Source organism: Diabrotica virgifera, chromosome 2 (genome assembly GCF_917563875.1).
Source record: "Diabrotica virgifera virgifera chromosome 2, PGI_DIABVI_V3a".
NCBI classification, from domain to species: domain Eukaryota; kingdom Metazoa; phylum Arthropoda; class Insecta; order Coleoptera; family Chrysomelidae; genus Diabrotica; species Diabrotica virgifera.
This window is the reverse complement of record NC_065444.1, coordinates 222,392,113-222,416,745: the sequence shown is the minus strand read 5'-3', so window position 1 is coordinate 222,416,745 and position 24,633 is coordinate 222,392,113. Positions and strand designations below refer to the sequence as shown.

At 32.1% G+C, this 24,633-nt stretch overlaps 1 protein-coding gene across 1 annotated transcript in view; it reads left to right on the top strand.

The window, feature by feature from the left end:
• Positions 1–24,633, top strand: part of LOC126880402 (alpha-2-macroglobulin) — a 175,645-nt gene that overhangs the window by 120,617 nt on the left and 30,395 nt on the right. The window contains exons 14-17 of the mRNA XM_050644239.1: positions 11,385–11,621; positions 16,223–16,345; positions 16,478–16,714; positions 22,106–22,290. Coding sequence (XP_050500196.1) covers positions 11,385–11,621; positions 16,223–16,345; positions 16,478–16,714; positions 22,106–22,290 — 782 coding nt within the window. The remainder of the gene's footprint in view (positions 1–11,384; positions 11,622–16,222; positions 16,346–16,477; positions 16,715–22,105; positions 22,291–24,633) is intronic.

Genomic DNA, 24,633 nt, shown 5'->3' with positions numbered 1-24,633 from the left:
TAATCATAAAAAAAATGCCACAAGGAAATAGCTTCAGAACAACATTAAAATATGTAAGTATAATTCGTTTAAAATTATGACATATTTCAACTACATTAATTAAAAAAAAATTATAGTAAACAAAAATAGTAAGTATTAGGTTGGATTATTTTAAATACTGTAAGACACAAACGAGTTCTTATTCATCAGTGCGTAACATGTTGCCAGATTATTTAATTTTCTGAAGATTAAAATTCAGGTATATGGAAACCAATGTAATCTTTTTTTTTTTTTGAAACGGTTAACTTTAGAAAAAAATGGTATAGGACTTTTTTGTTCTAAATTGTGTATTCTATCCATACCTTAAAGGAACGCACTATTTTCCGGGACACCCTGTATACAAAACCAAAACGATTTATTATTAATGATTATTGAACGATTATTTATTATTAAACCTATTATCAATTGTAGCAAGTTATAACGCTCGCCCCTCATAACATGACTCAGATATTGCAAGTTTCTAATTTTATTAATATTAAAAACTCTTTCTCTTTTTCCATTCTTCTCAACACTTCTACATTCGTGACTCTATCAAACCAACGTATACGAAATATTCTTATGCAGGCTCATAATTCGAAGGCTTCCAATTTTTTTGCAAGGTCTTTCTTTGATGACCAAGACTTCAACCCATAAAATAATATGGAAAACACGTAGCATCTCAGAATTATTATCTGTAAAGAAATTGTAAAGTCTCTGTTATAGAATCCTTACCTTGCAACAAACGATCGATTTAATTTCGATTTACAACTTTGCTTGAAAAAGAAAAATTCGCACAGAAAAATGATTTTCGCACCGATAAAGATTTTCGCCCCTTTTTAGTAATAAATTATTAATATTCAAGAAAAAATGAGAAGTCCCAGATGTAAACAAAAATCTGAAAATTTTCGTGAATCCATTCTCGTGAAAATTCTCGAAACCATTTTTTGGTAACATCCTTAATGCCTGCCTTTTACAATTTATAAGGCAAGGATACGACGAATAAAAAAGACACACAATATGCAGTAAAATTCCGTCTATCCGTCTAGGAAAAATTCCAAAGTAAGTTAATTCCGTGTACTAAAAATATGAGTAAAATGAAAATTTTAAGACAGCTTATGTTTCATTTAGGTTCAGAGAGGATCCACCATCCCCATACGGTTCGTTGGAATTTTTCCTAGACGAATAGGCGGAATATGACTGCAAATCAGGGTTGCAAAAAAACATGATTTTTTTATTTTATACAAAACAAACGTTTTTTTCGTTTTAAACAGTTTTTTTTGTTTTAAACATGTTTTTTTTAGTTTTTATATTACATGTTTTAAAAAAATAAAACGTAGAAAAAAACATTGTTTAAATCATATTTTCTTAAAATGAGAAGGATCTTTTTGAGGAGTTAGGCAGCACAAATACATATAATAACTTATGGCTATTCGGCCCATATATTGAACTTACTTGCCCATGATATAGAAGTGCCAGGAATAAAGAGTAGTAAAAAAATTGCAAATATTTCAGAAATGTACATGAAAAATACATTTTGCTAGCACAAAATGCCGAGAAGCTGGTGATTCTGCTCTTGTATTGCACCAGGATGTTCATTGGAATACTTTATCGGAATGCTTAGAAAGTTAGTTGGAAAACTGGCCAATATTATTTCACGTTTGCTCAAACAATAGAATAAGTATTGATAAAGCTTGTAAATGATACAAATTTAAAGACAAATGCCTAAGTAAGAGTATTTATAAAAATAAAGTATATTGCAGGGACAAAGTCCAAATAATTGCACTAAAGGAGAGGCTACAGAGATATGACTAGAACTTCTGGAAGCATTCGAAACTGAACATGCAAATGGCGAATTTTTGGTAAATGCTACGAATAAAGTGAAGGAGTTTATGGAAATGGCATTGATCCCGGTTCATTTTTTGACAAAGGACCCCGCAGAAACCTTATGGGAAATGGCTCTCTGTCAAATGCTCTGAAACTTTGGGTTCTGGTAGTCCTTGATGTATAGAATAAAAGTATCAATGAGTGCGTAGCTCAAAAAAATCATGGTTTCAATATACAAGCCTCTGAAGTTATAGGTACAGTGAGGACATGTAAGTTGTAATAAATTCATTTTCTCGAGAACGAGTGATTTTGGAGATAAATGACGAATCATATCAATTTTTATTTTTAAATTATAATTTTTTGGCATATATATCATACTAGTGACGTGATCCATCTGGGCGTGATGACGCAATCGATGATTTTTTTAAATAAGAATAGGGGTCGTGTGATAGCTCATTTGAAAGGTTATTCAACTCTCTATTCATTAATATAAACTGTTACATAACTATTTGTACAGGGTGCCCAACAATTTTGTTTTAATTAAATTAATTGAGTCAAAAATAAGAATGTATGTATGTAATTTATTTAACTCAAAATACATTTTACTGTTGTCCGCAAACAGGAAAAAATGTTTATTTAATAAATAAATATTGTTTTTCGCTTAAATTCAATATTAAAGGTGCCACCCACCTGCCTCTTAGCAGTTTGAGCATTTAATTTAAGCGAAAAGCAATGTTTATTTTTCAAAGTAACATTTTTTTTTTGTTTTCTGACAGCAGTAAAATGTATTTTGAATTAAATAAATTATATACATTCTTATTTTGTCTCAACTAATTTTATTCAAAAAAATTTTTGGGCACCCTGTATAAATAATTATGTTAATATTTATATCAGTGAATAGAGAATTGAATAACCTTTCAAATGAGCTGTCACACGACCCCTATTTTTATTTTAAAAAATCATCGATTGCGTGATCACGCCCAGATGGATGACGTCACTAGTATGATATATATATGGTAAAAAATTATAATTTAAAAATGAAAATCGACCTGATTCATAATTTATCTCCAGTCGCCCATTCTCGAGCAAATGAATTTATTTCAACTCAAACGTCCTCACTGTACCTATAACTTCAGAGGCTTATATCTTGAAACCATGATTTTTTGGAGCTCTGCGCCCATTGAGTCTTTTATTCTACACATCAAGGACTACCAGAACCCAAAGTTTCAGAGCATTTGACAGAGAGCCATTACCCATAAGGTTTCTGCGGGGTCCTTTGCTTGCTCATCGCTTTAGTGGAAATAGATTTAGTCAAGCGCAAATAAAACTGGCACGGAATATGTAGAAACTTATTATCTAGAAACATTGCCAATTATTATTATTTACGGCGTTATATGGCCATCAAAAAAAAACTCTTCTCATCATACGCTTTAGTCAATTCCAAACTATGTAATCGGCTAGGCAATGTCAAAGCAGCTAAGTTGATTTCAATTTTTAAAGAGCTTAATTCTATAAGTGATCACATAACTGATCAGATTGGTGACTTAGATTACAAGATTACTATGAGACTGAAACAGTTTGAGAAATTTATTAACTCTTGTATGCAAAATGTTTTGAAGTTCTCCAATTTTTGTTGTGTTCCCACAAGTGTGTATTAATAAATAAATAATATATTTGTTAAACATTCTTTATAATATGTATTTGAGATTTTTTTCATATTTATGTATTATATTCACAAAGAAAATGGAAAAAATAGCTTGTTTAATTTAAGTGTTTTAAACTTTTTAAACAAAATCTGTTTTAAACCTAAGCAAATGTTTAAAACATGTTTAAAACAGTTAAATAAAACAAAATGTTTAAAACAAAACAACCCTGCTGCAAATTGTAGTCCCTTTCGTCTTCTTTATTCTTCGTGTTCTTGCCTTATAAATTATAAAAGACAGATATTAAGGATGTTACCAGAAAGTGATTCCTCGAGAATTTTCAGACTTGTTGTTTACATCCGGGGCTTCTCATTTATTTAATAGATGTCGCTACAGCGTCCGATACGCGAATTATTTTTATAATTCTGCTTAAATAGACAGCTTGGTTTCGTTTCGACTCAGAGGTTCATGTTGACCCACTGAAGAGGGCTGAAGAGAACGAAACGGACGCATGGGGATGGTGGATCATCTCTGAACCTAAATGAAACATAAGCTGTCTATGGCAGGGTTTCCCAAACTGGGGGGCGCGCCCCCCTTGGGGGGCGTGAGGTCATATCAGGGGGGGCGCGAGACAAGTTGAACATTAAATTAAATTTAGTTATTTTTCTAAAACTCAAAATTAACCGGTTGTTAAACTGTGTCTGGTAACGCAGAGTAAGCAGAAGTTATCTCAAATACCTCTTTTTGACAACACTGTGAAACGCCGCATTGATGATAGGACCGAAGACATACAAAACCAGGTAGTTGATGCAGTAAAACAATCGCCATTTTTTGCTATTCAGCTAGACTAGAGTACTGACATAGTACAATGTTATCAGTTAATTGTTTATGTTCGGTATATTCAAAACGAAAGAATGAAAGACGAGCTACTTTTTTCTACAGAGTTGGAGACTGAAGACCACGACAAAAGCTATTAATGTTATGAAAGCAGTGTGAGAGTTTTTTGACAAACATGACACAAACTCTCGTGAAAAAACTGATCAGTTTATGTACAGATGGCGCACCTTCAATGCTTGGTTTTCGCTCAGGCTATTTGCAATTAGTAATAGAGAAAAATGCTGATGTGATTGGGATACATTGTTTATACATCGACAAGCCTTGGCAGCAAAAACCCTTCCAAATGAACTTATGGCTGTCTTAAAGTTGTGTATTAAAGTAGTGAAGTACATAAAAAAACAGTGCTTTGAATACTCGACTGTTTAAAACTCTTTGTGAAGATTTAGAAAGTGATTACAAAACACTACTACTTCATATAGAAGTACGATGGCTCTCAAAAGGAAACATTTTGGTAAGATTATTTGACCTTTGAGATGAAGTAATCACCTGGGAACATCAAAAGCAAAATGAGCTAAACATGGCCTTTAAAAAACATTGTACCCAAGTAATATTGGCTTATTTGTCAGACATGTTTGACTCGTTGAACAGCCTTAACCTAAAACTGCAGGGTGGAGACTCAAATATAGTAGTTACTCATTGTGGTGGAGGCTTAATTACTCAACTTTGGAGGCGTAAAATATCAGCAAACCCCTGAAATTATTCAAATTTCTCTAAAGTAGAGCCAATCTCAGAAGAAACACGCTTCAAGGATATTTATGAAGGATCAAGTTTGAAAATCGAAATATCAAATCATTTGGAGAGCCTAATTGAAGAGTTCCAGAAATACTTCCCAAACACTTGTGACAATTTTATTTACAGAATGTCAACTGATCCATTCCATGTCAACATAGACTCCCTGCCTGAGTCACTTCAAGAAGACGCTTTGCAAATAAATCCAAATTATTTTCTGCATGATTCCTCTGCCAAATATTTTGTTATAATGGAAAAACCTTCATTTTGGTTAAAATGTTTCAAAGTGTATCTTAGTGTATCACGGGAAGCTCTTCATTTATATTTGCCTTTTTCAAGTAACTATTTGTGCGATTTTCAACACTTGTGGCAATTAAAACAAAGTATCGGAATAAACTTGATGTTGCTAGTGACTTGTGTTGTGCACTTACTAAAACTCGGCCACGAATAGGCATACACGTAAATAAAATGCAAGCACATCCCTCTCACTAACCAACCTAATCTATTTTTCTTTTATTAATAATTTTTGGATTTTATGGAAACTGATATTGTTGTATCTCATGGCAGAATAATTAAATGTTTTGTTTTCAAGCTAATTCTTATTTGTTTTTGTTTTGTTCCTATTTAGGAGCATATAATTTATTGTAAAGGAGGGGGGGGCGCGAGAAACTTTCATTTCAACAAAAGGGGGCGTGGTACAAAAAAGTTTGGGAACCCCTGGTCTATGGGGTGTATTCTGTAACACTTCCTTTAAATTTTAGAGGCCTCTAAAATTTTAGCGCTCGCTAAAATTATTTTGGTATTCTGTAAATTATGGATCCGTTAAAATCATAACTTAAACCGTTAAAACTCCCGCTAAATAAAAATATTTTAGGGGATGTCAAAACGTATCCGCTAAATTTTTAGCAGTCCGTTAAATGTGGTTTGATTATTTTTGTTTGGTTATTTTTATATGAATAGTAGTTTCTTATTTATGTTTTATAATGGAGCTAAACATTTAAAAATGGCAAATGGCTTTTTATAATGAATTGGGTGAAGAAATAATAAATAATAATAAAAGGTAAGTCTCAGTTTACTTTACAATCGACACACTACACCTACATAATATAACAAAATTCAAATTTGTTTCTTTTTGTAGAGCTGAATTCAGATTACAATAAAAACAAAAAGTAATTGACCTGAAAGTAATTACAATTACCATTTCAAAGAAAGTAGGTAGAGTCCTTTTCATGAGCATTTTTCAGTGCGTCACAAATGATAGAAAAAAGGGTAAATCCGTGATAATACCATAGAGTTATATATTAGCATAGAGAGAGAGTGTCATTAAGAGCGAAGTGACGACACCATCTTTTTTATTTGGATTAGTGCTGTTTCACTCTTACGCATAGTAAAGCTGCGAAAGTTGTCCTCCCCTTCCGTACCTATACTCACGCTTAATGTCATCTTAGTTTCTCGGTACAATGTGTGATAGAAAGAGATGCCGCAAACCAGTCCATGAGATCTTGTCGTCAGGAAGCGCGGAAGGTAGGCTCACTCTATATTAATATATACATACCTCTATAGATAATACACATTTATGACATTTATTCTAACATGACATTTTAGTTAAATCTGACAGCTGTCACATTTTATTTGCAATTTGGCATAAAAACAAATCATTTGTGTTTATTGCATTTATAAAATGGTATTTTCTTTGATTTATATAGTCTTATAAATTGTACAGATTATATTCGTAGATATATTATATATAATTATTCGTAAATAATTTTTTCTTCGATTAGAGCGCCATCTATCGACAACTAGAATAACTAGAATAAATGTTATAAATGTCTGTAATCACAGACGTGTCTTTTTTCTGTCACATACAATTTAATGCGTTAGAAAGAAATCGAAAAACTGTGACGCACTGAAAAATGCTCATGAAAAGGACTCTACCTACCTATTTTGATACCTACCTAGAAATGTGATTGAAAAAGTGTTGAGATCAAGATGTTTGTCAAAGCAATTAAAAATCCTATCAATGCAGGTAAAATTTTTTAAAATTATTGTGGAACAGTACAAAACGTATTAAAAATGTTTATAAAGATGAAGTTCCAGAAGGTTTAGAACAAGATGCAGATGAGGTAGATGACCTTAATGTAATTGAAATTGAAAATAGACCATTTGGCCAAAATTAGTATAGATGGGGAAAAGAAATACAATATGCAATTTTTTTAGCAATATTTTAATGTATAACTTTATAAATAAAAATGTTTAATTGGAAAATATGAGTTTTACTAAAAAATAAATAAAATAAATATATTTTCCATTAAACTGTCAATTTCTTCTTCTTTCTTAAGATTTTTGGCATCTGACAGTCAGTTTTCGGTCAATTTCTAGGTTTAAAGTAGTTTAAAAACGCAAAACGTGCGACGTTGCCGTATTTATTTCAAAACCTTTCAGAGGATTCCTCTAAAACAAATTATTTTAGCGGTCCTCTATAATATGAAGGGTACAGGGGAAGAACGGCAATAGTCCATTTGGATTTTTCTCGAGCACACTGAACGTTAAGGTTTATTAACTTTTTATAAAATCAAATTTAAAGAAAAATAATCAGTCAAATTTAAAGAATAATTGTTATTCTTTAAAATTGATGAAGATGAAGAGTGCAGTAATATTGCTTCTAAAAGACAAAAGTTTAAAACAAAAACAAAACTTACTGAAGTGAAACATAAAACTAACGTGAAATCAAAACGAAAGAAGGAAAATAATTCTGAAAAAATAAACAATTCACAAGGAACTGATTTTGTTACACAAGAGGAGGCTCAGTCGATTGGCCTTAATAATAGTACGGAAAATTTGCCTTTAACCAAAAAGAAGAGAAGGAAGGGGGAAAACGTAAACCCAAGAGATTGGGAACGAACTCTTAATGCAGCAAAAATAAGAAAAGAAGAAAAATATTTAGGTTTAAAAAAACAAGACAACGGCCAGTACAAACTTTCTGTTGAAAGAGAAAAACGATCCATGTGAATGCAAGAATAGGCTTTTTAATTGTGATAAAGTGAGTTGAAACTAACAGGCTTCAACTTTTCACAAATTTTGGAAAGGAATTGAAAGTTGGGAAGCAAAACAAGCTACTATAGTGTCTTTGGTGGATAAATCTACACCAGAATTTCGACGATCAAGTACTGTTTCAGAGAACTCGCGTAAAAATTCTTCTTTTAAGTACCATTTGAAGGTGGGTGATATAAGAATGCGAGTATGTAAGAAAATGTTTTTAAATATATTCTCTTTGGGGGAAAGGTCTGTACGTTCTTGGGTTATGAAATCACCCCTTGATATCCCTATTCATCGAGAAAACCATGAAAACGTAGAATCTACAAATAATATTGATTCCAGTGCTCAGACGCCATCTAGGGATGATACAGAAAAAAGGAGGGGAATCCATCAGTTTTTAGACTCTGCCAAAAATGGAATCACACTACTGCGGTGCTAAAACAAGCAAAGTGTATTTAGAACCAATGTGGGAAAGCAAGAGTCAACTTTACAGAGAATATGAGCGTGTCTGCCAAGAGCAGCAACTTCAACCAGCATCAAAAGCTCTTTTTCATGTAGTTTTTGAAACTAAGAATATCGGGTTTTTTCTTCCTAAAAAAGATCAGTGTGAGACTTGCCTAAAACACAAACTGGGAAAAATAACAAACGAAGAATACGATGATCACCAAAACAGGAAAGTTGAATCCAGAAATGAAAAAGAAACTGATAAAAAAAGGGCTGAAGACTCAATTGAAGTGCAAGTTTATGCTGTTGATGTGCAAAAAGTTCTCACTTGTCCAAATATAAAGGCATCTACAGCCTGTTACAAAACAAAACTTAAAGTTCACAATTGGACTATTTATAACTTGGCAACACATGAAGGCACATGCTATGTTTGGCACGAAGGTAATGGAGGTGTAGAAAGTGATGTATTTGCTTCAATTATTGTGAGGTTTTTGAGAAAAGAGTTGGAAAAAAAACAAGTATCAATGAAATAATTATTTGGAGTGATGGTTGCACTTACCAAAACAGGTGTGAGACTGTTTCAAATGCTCTACTGTATTTCACTTGCCAAACAGGAGTAACTGTATATCAAAAATATTTGGAAGTGGGACACACACAAATGGAGGTAGACTCCATGCATAGCTAAATAGGAAAAAAAGCTTAAGAACAAAGTGCATTACGTTCCGGCAGACTACGTGAGAGCAATACGTGACGCAAGAACCCATCCAAGCACTTACTGTGTAGAAAGCTTATCTTTTAAGGATTTTCTTTGTTTTTCAAATGGATACTACAAGAGTATAAGGCCTGGTTCAAAAAAAGGAGACCCTTATGTCACTGACTTAAGGTGCCTTAAGTATGTAAAAGATGGCCATATTTGGTACAAATTAAACTTTTCAGATAACTGGTTAGAGCTACCTAAGAGACCAAAACCAATTAATGAAGTTTTCCTAACACTCAATCCTCTGTACTCCAAATCTCTACCAATTCAAGACAGGAAGTACAAAGACTTACAAGAATTAAAAGCTTGCCTTGAGGAGGACTACCACTTTTTTTACAACTTGAGTCATGGCAACTAGAAAAAAGTTTTACTTACTGTTTTGTTACAAAAATGAGTAGAAGTTGTGTAAATAAAATTTTTAAAAATGTCGTATGTTACTTTATTTCTGTGAAATTAGAGTGCAAAAAGCTGTATGTCTACATGAAAAAAGTCGTATGTAGAGTTATAACTATAAATTAAGTTACAAAGTGTCGTATGTACAAAAAATAAGTATATCATATAATTTTTGCTGTGTAATCCAAATCATTTTAAAAGTAAAGACTAAAAAGATAAATATTTTTTATTCCCATGTTTTAAAAAAAATGCATTTAAAAGTAAATACGTTTTTTCTACCTCCTGTAAAGTACACTAATTTTACATACAACATTTTGCACTTAGGGTAACGATATGTGTTTGCAGAATGCCAATCTAAAATAAAAGTTTTAGATTACCGTTAAAAGTTAAATTTTAGAGGCCTCTTAAATTTAACGGAAATGTTAGATAATACACCCCTTTAACTATTAATATTCAAATGAAATTCTCTAGGGAATTCCGTGTTAACGTGTGAAGATTCAGAATTTCAATCCGATCCCTATAATTTACGGTATGATTAAACTTAAACTTGTCCGAACTGTATTTGATAAAAGTATTGATACAATTTGTCTTTATGCTTTATTAAATCAGGATTAAAGTATCGAATTCACTTTCCGTGTTTCTCTTTTTTTTTTTAACAATTATCATACATCAATTTATTACGCTTTCTTTATTGAAGTTTATTTTGTTACGCACAACAAATTAATAATATTAAAAGAATTCGCTGTAAGAGACCTATATTTCAGTTCGTTCAGAGAGCGTCATTACTAATTTCACTCTCATTAGAGATTTTCAAAGGGTGTCGATCTTCAAATATAGGACGTCTCTTGATTTCGTTTTACAGCTAATTCTTTTGTATTAATCAAAAATGAATAACCATTTTCAATTTCGTTTCAACACGAAACTAAAGCCGCGCCATATCCCAGTCCAATCAGAGAGTGCAGCAAGCACCCCTACCGGTTTCGATGATTTTATGTTTACTCTGATTGGAGTACGAAAGGAACCATTCTCGTTGGAGCTTTACCGCGCTGAGCAGATGGGACGTGAATTATAAATTGTAAAATTTCCTCATCTTCCTTAGTCTCAGCATCCGTACGGCTTGCAAATTGTAGAAGCCTCGGAGATGTAACAAGTGAAGGTTCCCTTTGTTTTCAGTCTGGTAGGACGTGGAGCAACATTTTGGGTGTTGTTTTATGTGCTATTAGATTGAAAACTTAGTCTTTTATTCCTAACTGAGGATCGGGACCAAGTTTTCGTTGGAAATTTGCCTCGCTGAATAGGCAGGTACTAAGTGAGGTGCAAATTATAGACCTCCTCGTGTCTTTTTTTTATTCAGCATTCGCTTGGTTTGCAATTAATAGAAATCACGAAGGCGTAATTAGAAACTTGGTATTAGAGGTTTTATTTCTCCGGAAATAAAATTGTATTATTATTTCTCCGAATTGTAATAATATTCATTTTGAGAAATCATCATCTTGTAAATCCACTGACTAAACTGGCGTGATTTGGCCGATAAATGCACGTTTAATTCCGGACTGTAGCGGTGCGTTCCGTTGTCTGTCGATTCAATTCATCGAAAGTTTTTCAAAATGTACATTTTTTTAAATATTATATATTTGTTTTAGTACGTGGGAGTGTTACCATTCTTCATAAATGTCGAGATGCCAAACACATGCATGCAAGGAGAACAGATCGGTATTCGTGTAACTGTATTTAACTACATGACAGAATTTATGGAAGCTACAGTAGTGTTGAATGGATCGCCCGATTATAAATTTGTACATGTTGAAGAGAATGGTATTGTTAGAGCGTACAATCCAAGAACATCTTTTGGAGAGCATCAATTTTTCATATTCATAAAGGTACGTAATCTATTTATCTAATATATAACGCAATAATAAACGAAATCAAAAAGATCTTGTTTCTTACAGAAAAGAAACTGAAATAAAAAATATATTATGGGTTTTGAAATAATGTTTGAAATAAAAATATAGTAGAACGAATAAATAAAATAAATTTATTAAAAATAAAAATCAAAATAAACAAAAGACGACTAGAAAAGATGTAAGAAAAGTATAAAATTATGAACTGAGATGAGAGTCCACCTAAAATCTTGTCTCTTAGATTTCATATTTGCATATTTATTCGAACCAAACTTTGCAACTTAGGTAGACTCCTGGCATTTATCAAAACACAAGACTTCTTGGTAAAATTTATTGAAAGAATAGGGCGGGTCTTACAGTCTCACAATAGTATCAGAGACTTTCGTTTCTTGTCTGAGATACGAGGAAGGAAAAGAAAAAGAAATATAGCAGGTCTTACTCCGCTGGAACTATATATTTCGGCGTTAGCCTTTATGACCATCTTGAGACTCAAAGCAAACAATACCGGGTGTCCACTTATATTTTCCCCCATTTTAACTGCCTATAACTTCTAAACGGCTTAAGATAGAAATATGCGGTTTACGATGAAATGTTTTATTTTAGTAAAAGTTTTGTCTTAATGGATTAAATTTTTTATATTGCTTTCAAATACGAAAAGAAAAATGGCGGATTTTTGAAAAAAAACGTTGACTTTTTTTTTAACGGAACACCCAGTATATTTTTTTGTAAATTGAAAGAAAGGTCATTCACCTATCCAGCGATATAAAGTTTTTTAAAATCGGTTGTCAAATCACTGAGTTTTTAATTTTTAAAATGACCGGTGCAACGTGGATATCACATACCTAAATAACATAACTAAGCAAAATGATATTTATTATTGTATGTTATGTGATTTCCACATTGCATCTTTCATTTTAAAAATTATTTGCTCGGCCATTTGGCAACCGATTTTAAAAAAATTTAATATCGCTGGATAGGTAAATGACCGTTTTTTCAAGCTACAAAAAAATATACTGAGTGTTTCAATAAAAAAAGTCAACGTTTTTTTTTCCAAAAATCCGCCATTTTTTATTTAAAAGCGACATAAATCATTTACCTAAAAACTTGAAAAAACGTTAATTTCCCTATCCAACGATATAATTTTTTTTAAAATCGGTGGTCAAATGACAGCAATTAATTTTTAAAATGAGAGATGCAATGTGGAAATCACATAACATAATATCAATTTGCTTAGTTATGTTATTTAGGTTTGTGATATCCACGTTGCACCTCTCATTTTAAAAATTAATTACTCAGTGATTTGACAACCGATTTTGAAAAACTTTATATCGCTGGATAGGTGAATGACCTTTCAATTTACAAAAAAATATACTGGGTGTTCCATTAAAAAAAGTCAACAACGTTTTTTTCAAAAATTCGCCATTTTTCTTTTCGTATTTGAAAGCGATATAAAAAATTCAGTCCATTCAGACAAAACTTTTACTAAAATAAAATATTTCAGCGAAAACCGCATATTTCTATCTTGAGCCGTTTAGAAGTTATAGGCAGTTAAAATGGGGGAAAATATAAGTGGACACCCGGTACTTGGAGGCCGAATTATGTATTGAATAGCCATACAAACACTACTGGGACTATACTTGAGGAATCCATCTTTATGATGAACTCGGATATGATGACACCAGAACTAATCTTCACCGAGAAGATTAACACAATTCTACCATCTAGAGAACAAAAAGTCCCAAATATTAATGCGGACTTAATATGGTTCACTGGTGGATCTAAAACTGCCCATGGTACTGGATCAGGAGTCTTTGAGCAAATATGTAACTATAATAAATCTTACAGCCTAAGTCAGCATATAACTGTATTCCAGCCTGAAGTTTTTGGTGGCCTGCATCGATGAAATCATTGATGAATGCCGTAAAGCTAAGAGAATCAACATTTACACAGGTAGCCAAGCGGCTATTCTGGCAGTAAAGAACCCACTCACGAAATCAAAACTGATGAGGAACTTTAAAGATCTCCTCAACAACCTGGCAGAAGACAATAAAATGTCTTTGATATGAGTGCCGGGTCATGAAGGGGTGCATGGGAACGAACGAGCAGATATTTTGGCAAAACAAGTCTCGAGAAAAACTTTTGAAGGCCCAGAATCTTTCTGTGGCATCACTAAAGATGCTACGAAAAACGAGGTTCAGAAATAGCTGATAAGGAATCATCAAAAGAAATGGAGAACCACTCAAGGGCAAATCCAGACTAAAAAAATAATCAAGAATATTAATAAAAAAATCTCGAACAGTTTAATGAACCTCAATAAACGAGAGATCAAAACTGTCACTGAAATGATGGCTGGACATTTCTTTTTAAGAAACTACCTATACAAACTAGGTAAGGTGAATGAACCATGGTGTAGAAAGTGCGAAATAGAAGAAGAGACTGCCATACACATACTTTGCCATTTGCTAAGTGATGTAGATGTAAGGCAGGAATTCACTGGTCAACTGAGGTTTAAACCAGAAGAGATCCTAAAACTACCAATAAGAAAACTGTTGGCCTTCGTTGAGACCACATAACTTATTAGAGTTTAAGGAAAAAATAGGGTATGGTACAAAGGCCTTATGACTAAGTGCCAGAGACGAGTTTCACCTGATCGTAGAAGAAGAAGAAGATATAACAAAAATATAAAATATCTTTATATATTTTTTGTAATAATCATATTTGTATAATACTTAACAACTAGCAACGTTCTTCATCAATACAGGGTGTTTCTAAATAAGTGCGACAAACTTCAAGGGGTAATTCTGCAAGAAAAAATAATGATCGTTTGATTGATAAACATATGTCCTCAAATGCTCCGTTTCCCAGATACGGGATGTTTAATTTTTTCTTACAAACTGACGATTTATTTTTTGCCCTAAAACCGGTTGAGATATGCAAATGAAATTTAGTAGGTTTTAAGAGGTAGTTATTGCGCATTTTTTGGCATACAACTAAGAATTTTATTGAAATAAAAATATAATAAACAATATTTTAAATCCAAGACTTTTCGTTCAGAAACTGCTTTCTGGCTGAATCCTGTATCTCCGGCTTTTACAATATATAAGCACAAGAGACGACGAATATGAGAGAAAGCAAATAGAGGACACTTTGGCCACGCATTTACCTTCTCTTCGTCTAGGAAAAGGACCGAAAGACAGTTTCAGATACTCAAATCTGAGTAAATATGAAAAAGATAAAGGCATTTTTTGTTTTTATTTGATTCAGAGTTGGACCACAATCTCCATATAGCTATTTCAGCATCCCATGCATCTTCAGTGAAGCTATGCAGTCACAACTCTGAAACAAATATTAACAACCCTGCCTATTTAAGGGAAACCATCGCGATACAATGATTCCACCTTTTGAGACGCAATCCAGCGACATCTCTCGTAATACGAGGAAAACAACGAATAGCCCTAGATACAAAGTTTACTACTTTTAAACAATTAGAATAATTGAAATTAAAATATAATAAAAATATTAAGTAATATTAATAATTAAAATATTGTTTATTATATTTTTATTTCAATTATTCTAATTGTTTAAAAGTAGTAAACTTTATATCTAGGGCTTTTCGTTGTTTTCCTCGTATTATGAGAGATGTCGCTGGATTGCGTCTCACAAGGTTGGAATCATTGTATCGCGATGGTTTCCCTTAAATAGGCAGGGTTGTTAATATTTGTTTAAGAGTTGTGACTGCATAGCTTCACTGAAGATGCATGGGATGCTGAAATAGCTATATGGAGATGGTGATACAACTCCGAATCAAATAAAAACAAAAACTGCATTTATCTTTAAGAATCTTATATTCACCATTGGCGTGCATACGGGTCATATTACCCGGTCATATTACCCGTATGCACGCCAATGGTGAATATAAAATTCTTACTTGTATGCCAAAAAATGCGCAATAACTACCTCTTAAAACCTAGCAAATTTCATTTGCATATATTAACCGGTTTTAGAGCAATGAATAAATCGTCAGTTTGTAAGAAAAAATTCAGCATCCCGTATCTCGGAAACGAAGCATTTGCGGACGTAGTATGTTTATAAAGCAAACGGTCATTATTTTTTCATGCAGAATTACCCCTTAAAGTTTGTCGCAATTTTTTAGAAATACCCTGTATTGATGGAGAACGTTGCTAGTTGTTAAAGTACCTAACTGTTTTATTATCCAACATAAGCGAATGAATCAAAAAGCAAAATGTTAAGAAACCCTAAGGCTATAGTTGAGTTTTAATTTCAATATTTTATATACGCTAGAATATTCCACAGGGTGTTCCAAACTTTAAGGAAAAAACACACAATCATTGTTACACCCGGTATACAATGACACTTATCTATTTGGCAACAATATTATTACATCGATATTCTTGAAGAATAAAGGTATACCATATTAAAAAAATCACTAAAATCGGACAACAGGTTTAGTAAATAAAAGACATCAAAAATGTCCCATTTTTAAGGTGGTGCGTTAATGTTGATGCTTAGTGTATAATAAGTAAATAGTGTTTACTTTTGTTAATATTTATTGTTTTTAGGAACAAGATGCTGCTGTTGTCTATATACCAATCGTGCCTACAAGACTTGGCGATATTGATGTCACAATTCACGCTTCTGCCCTTATTGGCAAAGACCAAATAACTAGACGAATTCGTGTAGAAGTAAGTCTGAATGTAATTCATAAAAGATATGATATGTCATACACATGTTCAATTTTAATTTTTTCAGTTTTATGATAAAATCCATTGACAATATAAGTAACTACGTATTGTTATACTAACTATTTTTTTTAGTCTGATGGTTTACCTCAATACAGACATCAATCTATGTTACTTGATCTAAGTAACAGAGCCTATGCCTTCCAATATATGCACGTGAATATTACAGAAACTCCTGTGATTCCATATGAATACGATCGTTACTATGTATATGGATCTAACAAAGCTAGAATATCTGTCGTTGGTGATGTAGTCGGAGCTGTATTCCCAACTATGCCTATAAATGCTACTTCCTTGTTGTATTTACCAATGGTAAGTAATCGACGCTAATTTTTTTAACAATACTTAACCCACTTGCATTTTTTACTGTGAGTACCTATATTATTTTCTATACTACCGGGTGGTAAATCGTCAAACGGGCCATAGAAAACTCAATGGGAAATTCTAATTTGTTGAATTTTTGCTTCGCTAATTATTTTACATCCAAAGTCATGAGAAACTATTTGTGTGGGCTATTCCACGAATATACGACTGTCTTGGATTATCGCGACAACGAATATTTTAATGTGCAACATAAGAAGTGCGAAAGTAAATGGCTCTAATAATTGTTCCAATAAACAACAATGTATTTTGCAATTTACTTTCGTTCTTCACAATTTTCACAGTAAAATATTCGTTGTCGAGATAATCCACAACAGTCGTATGTTCGTGGAATAGGGTATAGAGAACTGAAATCTCTATTAAAAACAAATGTTAGATTTTTGTTCTATGAATTAAACATTTCAAAGTTTTGTTAAAATGTAATACATTTGCCAGAGTATTATTAGTCCAAAAAACGATAAAATTCTTTATAAAAGGTATATTTAAAGATGATGATCGGTCATCCCATCGAAAACTAGTTCTGTTCTGTGATGTATCCCTTTATAGGGATTTTAACAAATATACCTTTTATAAAGGATTTTATCGTTTTTTGTAATACATGGTATACAGCCAACTACAGGAAAACTTTTTCCTTGTGGATTAATATTATTAGTCCAATCGTGAGAAATTTGACCTCTAAAAATCATACAAAGATGTTTTTTGCCGAGAATATCAATTTTTGGACCCCACAAAGATGCAAAAAAAAGTTTGCCACTCCTACCCCTGGGCTTCCCCCTAATGCTCACCATAAAAATCGTAAAAAAATGGCAAAAATGTATTTAACAGCTGTATTCGCTGTGTGCAAGTACTTGGAGCGGATACGAGTAACGATCCTGCGCGAGTCGCGGAGAAACCTTGTAACTTTCTAACATATTTCTTAAATATGTCATATTGTCAAATTGACGTATATTTCTGTCATTGAAGAAAATGGGATTTCGTAAATGCTGTGTTATAAATTGTAAAAATTATAAGTTGCTCCATAATATTGATATGATATGCAATTATTAAAGTGAATTTAATTAATTATATTTTGCTTGTAGTACTGCATTTTAATAATTAATTTTACCTACAATGTTTACGTTTTAATAACCTAACCTTAATCTTACTTTTTCTTCTTATTCTTTTTTCGGCTATGGCCTTGACAATTATCCTGTGACCAGGACTAATATAATTGGCCAATATAATTAAAAGTGCTAAAAATGTTGCTGAGCTATGAAACCAGGTGTCGCCCTTCCGAACTTGCACGGTCCCAACAGAAACTGAATATACTCATTTGCGACAAAATGTAAAAATTGGATACGCTTTTCACCTTTAACACTAGAAGCACCAGAGCGGTCATTTTGACTGCTTTCTATTTTTGACCCTCTGTATTACTTATTCCTAGTTGTTTTAGAAAGTTGATAATTTAGGACTTTTCCTAGATCTACTTAAGGATTATAATTCCTCCTTTACAGGTACTTAGTGTAATTACTATTTGAGATATGTTAATATATACCTAGAAGCACCAGGGCGGTCATTTTGACTGCTTTCTATTTTTGACCCTCTGTATTACTACATATTCATAGTTATTCTAGAAACTAAAATTTAGGACTTTGCTACATATATTTAAGGATTACAAGTTCTCTTTTGCAGGTAGGTACTTAGTGTAATTACTTGTTGAATATGTTGATGTCTACCTAGAAAAAATGCGGTCCTTATTACGGAGGAGAAATACCACATCTGAGCGATGATAAACAGATAAATTTGCACTTGCGTCGGCAATATGGAACTTATTTATAAAGAATTGTATATTTTGCTACTCCTACAACTGGCTAAAATATATCTATCGACGAACAGCTGTTTCCCACTAAGGCAAGATGTCACTTCACCCAGTACATGGCGTATAAACCCGATAAGTTTTGAATCAAATTCTGGCTTACAGCTAATGTCTAGTCCAAATATTTATTGCACGGATTACCTACGGAAAAATGAACAACGACCAGACAATCAATTTCTAGGGGAACATGTAATTAGTCGTCTAGTGGGCCCATTTATGAATAAGGGAAGAAATGTCACGATACATAAATAGTATTACGAAAGAAGGCTACCAGCAGTACTGAAACAATAAACCGAGTAAGAAAGGATATTCCTCCGTCAATAAAAAACGAAAAGATGGAATTATACAAATCAAAAATTTTCATACACGAAGACTTGAGCTAACCAGGAAAACCAGGTGTACCAGAGAAAAATGATCAAAAATGTTTTAGCGCTGAATTCTCTATACTCAAACAATATTGAAATAGGCATAGACAAAAAGGATAAACCTAAAACCATTACCTACTACAACCATACAAAATACGGAGTAGACGTTGCAGATCAGATACAGTGCTCAACCAAATAAGCTTCAAGAAGATGGCCGTTGCAGGCTTTTTTTAATATCTTAGATATGGTAGGAATACATGCTTGGATTCTGTATAAGGAAGTTACTAGTTGTCAAATATTTGGGCAAACTTTCCTACTTCAGTTAGCAGAAGAATGACAAGATCATCTGACTAAGGGCAGGACAATATCAACGGAAACAAATCAGAGATACAACACCTCAATCAAATAATAAACGTAGGCAGTGACAAAAGCTACAATATCTTGAACATGTGATGCGGGGCGAGAAGTATGGCATCCTATGACTCATAATGCAAGGAGGTGTAGATAGCAGAAGAAGCATCGGAAGAAGGCGAATTTCATGGCTGAGGTTTGGATGCAGCTCAAAACAACTATTCAGAGCTACTGACTCAAAAATTAAAATAGCTATGATGATTGCCAACCTCCGTAGCAGAGATAGCACCTGAAGAAGAAGAAGTGGAAAACTGGAAACTAGAACTAAAATAAGACATGTGAAAGTCATATACCTATGTAAAAAATAAAAAACGATACGAAAACGACTGGCGATAGAAAATTCTAATACCCGTCATCTTGACCGCTCCGGTGCTTCTAGGTATGCAAAAATGTTGGTGCTTCTAGTGTTAAATTGCATTTTTTGATTTTTGTCGATGAGACACTCTAATCAAAAGATATCGAATTTTTACCGTCGAGTTGATACAGATTTTATTTAAAAAATTGATTTTGAGTACGTTTTTGTTTCAGAGAGGACGGGAGTTTCTACACAAAAAATTCTAATAAACACTTTTGGTCAAAATTATCTCAGCTACATTTCTTGTTTGAAACATTCTTTTTACGGCATGAAGATTATTGCTAAATCTGTTTTTCGCCCCACTTCGAGAGGGGTTTTAGGGAAGCCCGGGGGTATACATATATAAATTTTGTACTATATTTTATGTGTAAAATAATATGGACTGTGTGATAACGAACTTACAATTTTCAAAACATGGACCAAAAGTATAGCAATACAAATAGTTACAATACATGTTTATTTCTGACCTGTTTGATTTTCGTAAATTCCGACAAAAAGTAATGAATGTCGCTTGATCGATTACATCTATATGCGTTCCTTCTAAACTGAGATTATAATTTTAAGAATTGTTAATTTATGTAGTTTTTTTTAATTATAAAAAATTTAAGCAAAAAATTGAAATTAAATTTGTCAGATCGGTCACTGACAGTGTAAATGAACTTTTTTGTGTAAGATGAACGTGTTACAATACATATAGTGGAAAGATAAGTGTGATTTTACATCAAAACTTTTTTACATCTTTTTTGGGTTCCAAAATTAAGATTCTCTGCAAAATTCAGCTTGTTTGTATGAACAAACTTAATTACTCTGCAATTACAATTTTAACATTTGTTTTTAATACAGATTTCAGTCCTCTACAAATACTCTCATGACGTTTAATGTGAAATCACAGTTATCTTTCCACTATATGTCTTAAAAGTATGTTACATATTCATGTTACACAAAAAAGTTCACGTTACACTATTAGTGACTGATCTAACAAATTTAATTTCAATTTTTTGCTTAAATTTTTTATAATTAAAAAAAAACTACATAAATTAGCAATTCTAAAAATTATTAGTTTCGAAGGAACTCATTCGGACACGCGCCAACTCGTAACTTTTAATGACAAAAATTTTCAAATCAAAATGTACACCGGCCAATTCGTAACTTTTCTATTACCTGACCTGCCAACTCGAAACTTTCTTCAGGTGAATTCGAAACCATTGATTAAATCTAATACCTTAAATCTAATACCTTAAATCTAAACCGAATATTTCTTGGTTTGCTTAAAAACATTATATCGAGGGGTTCGAGCGAAAACCCGATAACTAAAAATAACATTGTTTCGAAATAATCGCGATTAAAGATTTTAGGAAGTTTGAAGAAGATTTCAAATCGTCATATGAAGTTCAATCAAATCGTCATTAAACTTTCTATGACGATTTGAAAACTTCTTCAAACTTCCTAAAATTTTTAATCGCGATTATCTCGAAACAATGTTATTTTTAGTTATCGGGTTTTCGCTCGAACCCCTCGATATTTGTATTATATGTACCTATAAAAAATAGCAAAAATTGAAATGTCTTAATAAAATAATTGAAACAATATTATAGTGTTTCATTAACACGTGTTGTAAATATTATTTCCATCAAGTATAGAAGTATAGCTCTACACGAGCTTGGATTTTATCAAGTAATTGTAAATTCAATATTTAGATGTTTAGCAATGATAAATTATTTAAATCCATCTGATAATTTAAAAGCAAACAGATTTTCCATATGTTTATTTCAAGTCTAAAAGATTATACCTTTATTTAGTTACGAATTCACTGGTAGTTGATTGGTTACCGAAAAATTAACTGAGGGCCAGAGTTACCAATTGGCCTGTAATTAGAATGGGGGATTAAAATAGTTACGAATTCACCGGGACCCACTCATTCAGACGTAATCGATCAAGCGACATTCATTACATTTTTGTCGGAATTTACGAAAATCAAGATAGATCAGAAATAAACATGTATTGTAATATTGCTATACTTTTGTTTGGTTCATGTTTTGAAAGTTAAGTTAGATCCCACACAGTCCATATTATTTTATACATAAAATATAGTACAAATCTTATATATTTTTTTAACCACAGTGTTGGCAAAACATCAGAATAGTAAATAAATATAAGGAATTTTCAAAATCTGGGCTATGTAATTAAGAATTCACTAGTTAATATAATTTTTAAAATTAAGTAAAATAATTTAATTCAGTAAATTTATTATTTAGTAAATATAAGAATTATGCCAACTGGGTATAGCTGTATTTCTGTCATTTCGATTTTGTAAAATAAGATTCGCTATTTTTCAGGACTGTGGCGAACAAAATATATTCTCTTTTGCTGTAAACATGTACACAATTTTATATATGAGATACACACAAATTAGAAATAGGAGTATATCCCGTGATGCTTTTCACTACATGAATATCGGTTATCAAAGACAGTTGTCTTTCATGAAACCGGATGGATCCTTCAGTACGTTTAGAAGCGATTGGTAAGTAAATACTCTAGTTTGCATTAATCCGAACCAACAGGAATTACATATATCCTAACAATGTTCTATAGCATATGGTATTTAATTCTGTGGCCGTTTGCCAAAAGCTGATATGTCCACTTTTTGTGATTTGGACTTTTTTATGCCAGTTGATAGTGTGTGATTATATGCTCCATCTGCCCAAAGTAGATATGTCCAGTGTACTGTGAAATGTAGTTTACCCTCTATGTTTAAATCGGGATATCTCCACATGACCAAATCAACGTTTGCCAAAAGCTGATCTGTACCCTTGTCAGTTGTAAGTCATAAAATATTGCGCGTGCCAAAAGCAGATATGTACACTTGAAATGGGTTTATCATATTTTGGCAGACGTTTTTTTCTATATTTCTTGGAACTTATCTTGTTTCTTTATGAGCAGTATTTTTTTATTTAGGAAGCCTAAATTATAATATACAGGGTGTTTCTAAATAAGTATGACAAACTGAAAGGGGTCATTCAACATAAAAAAATAAGTACAGTTTGCTCTATAAACATATGTCCGCAAATGCTCCGTTTCCGAGGTACGGGGTGTTGAAATTTTTTTTCCAAGCTGTCAATTTATTTATTACTCTAACACCGGTTTGGCAATGAAAATGAAATTTAGTGAATTTTAAGAAGTAGTTATTGTGCATTTTTTGACATACAAATAAGAATTTTGTATTCATTATTGGCGCGCATACAGGTAATGGTTTGAATTTTTTAAAGAAAAAAATAGGACACCACTGAGAGATTCCAAAATAAACATTATTTTTGAATTCCATGGTTAATTCATGATAAAATACCACTCTTGCCTTATTTTCATATGATGCACCGTTTTTATGCAAAAAAATAAACATCTTAGCGCGTTTTTTCCATTTCATTAATAAATTAGCAAGAACTATCTAATACAATAATGCTACAATAAAGCTACAACAGATGTTCCAAATGACCTCTTTCACTGATGGCAGAAGAATTTTTTATTCATCATTGGCGCGCGTATGGGTATGGTCTGAATTTCTTTTTAAGAACAAAATAGTACGCCATTGAAATATGTCAAATTAAAAATCATTTTTGAATTGCTCGTATTATTTGTGACAAAAAGTATAGCTTACCTTTTTTCATATATGGCGCCGTTTTTATACAAAAAATAACACATCTTAACGCTTACAAAGTATTTGCGGTAGTTTCCATATGCATAGAAACTCAATTCAAATACTTTGTTAGCGTTAAGGGGCTATCCTAGTGTAAGAATTCGAAATTCATACAATTATTTTGTGAATTTCTAAAATAAAATGTACTGTACAAATATTTTTGAAAATTTGTATGAGCATTTACTATAAAAAGAAGTGCATGTAAAACAATTTTCTTAAAGAAATATTGAAAATTAAACGATTAATGCGCCATCTACTGGCACCGTGAAAATAAAAACATGACTCCACTGCTGCAGTGATTGGGACTAACAGAGATCCTTAAACATAAAATTTCAAAGTGATTATTGAAATATAAGTTATATCCTATACCATCAACTTGGATTTTTGAAAAATATTAAAATTTGGAAAAATGACGAAGCGTTGAAATTTTTTTTTAAATTAGCTAAAACATTTTCAGTTTAAAAAACCGCTAAATTGACATTTTTTGTCCGATCAAAAAACCCCTAGTTGATGGTACAGAAAATAACTTATATTTCAATAATAACTTTGAAATTTTATGTTTCAGGATCTCTATTAGTCCCAATCACTGCAGCAGTGGAGCTATGTTTTTATTTTCACGGTGCCAGTAGATGGCGCATAAATCGTTTAATTTTCAATATTTTTTAATGAAAATTGTTTTACATGTACTTCTTTTTATAATAAATGCTCATGCAAATTTTTAAAACAATTGGTACAGTACTTTTTATTTTAGAAATTCCCAAAAAAGTGTATGAATTTCGTACTTTTACACTAGGATAGCCCCTTAAGATCTTTTATTTTTTTACATAAAAACGGTGCGCCATATGAAAATAAGACAAGAGAGGTTTTTTATCATAAATTAAACGAGGAGAGTTCAAAAATAATTTTTAATTTGAAATATCTCAGTGGCGTACTATTTTTTTCTTTAATTAATTTAGACCGTTATCCGTATGCGCGCCAATGGTGAATATAAAATTGTTAGTTGTATTTCAAAAAATGCGCAATAACTACCTCTTAAAACCCACCAAATTTTATTACAATGTTGCCAGTAGTTTATTTAAAAAACGTTTGCCAAAAGCTGATATGTGCACTTAGATCCGTAAATCTTTTGCATTTTGCAAAATTAACAAAACATTTTTATGAAATTTTTAGCTA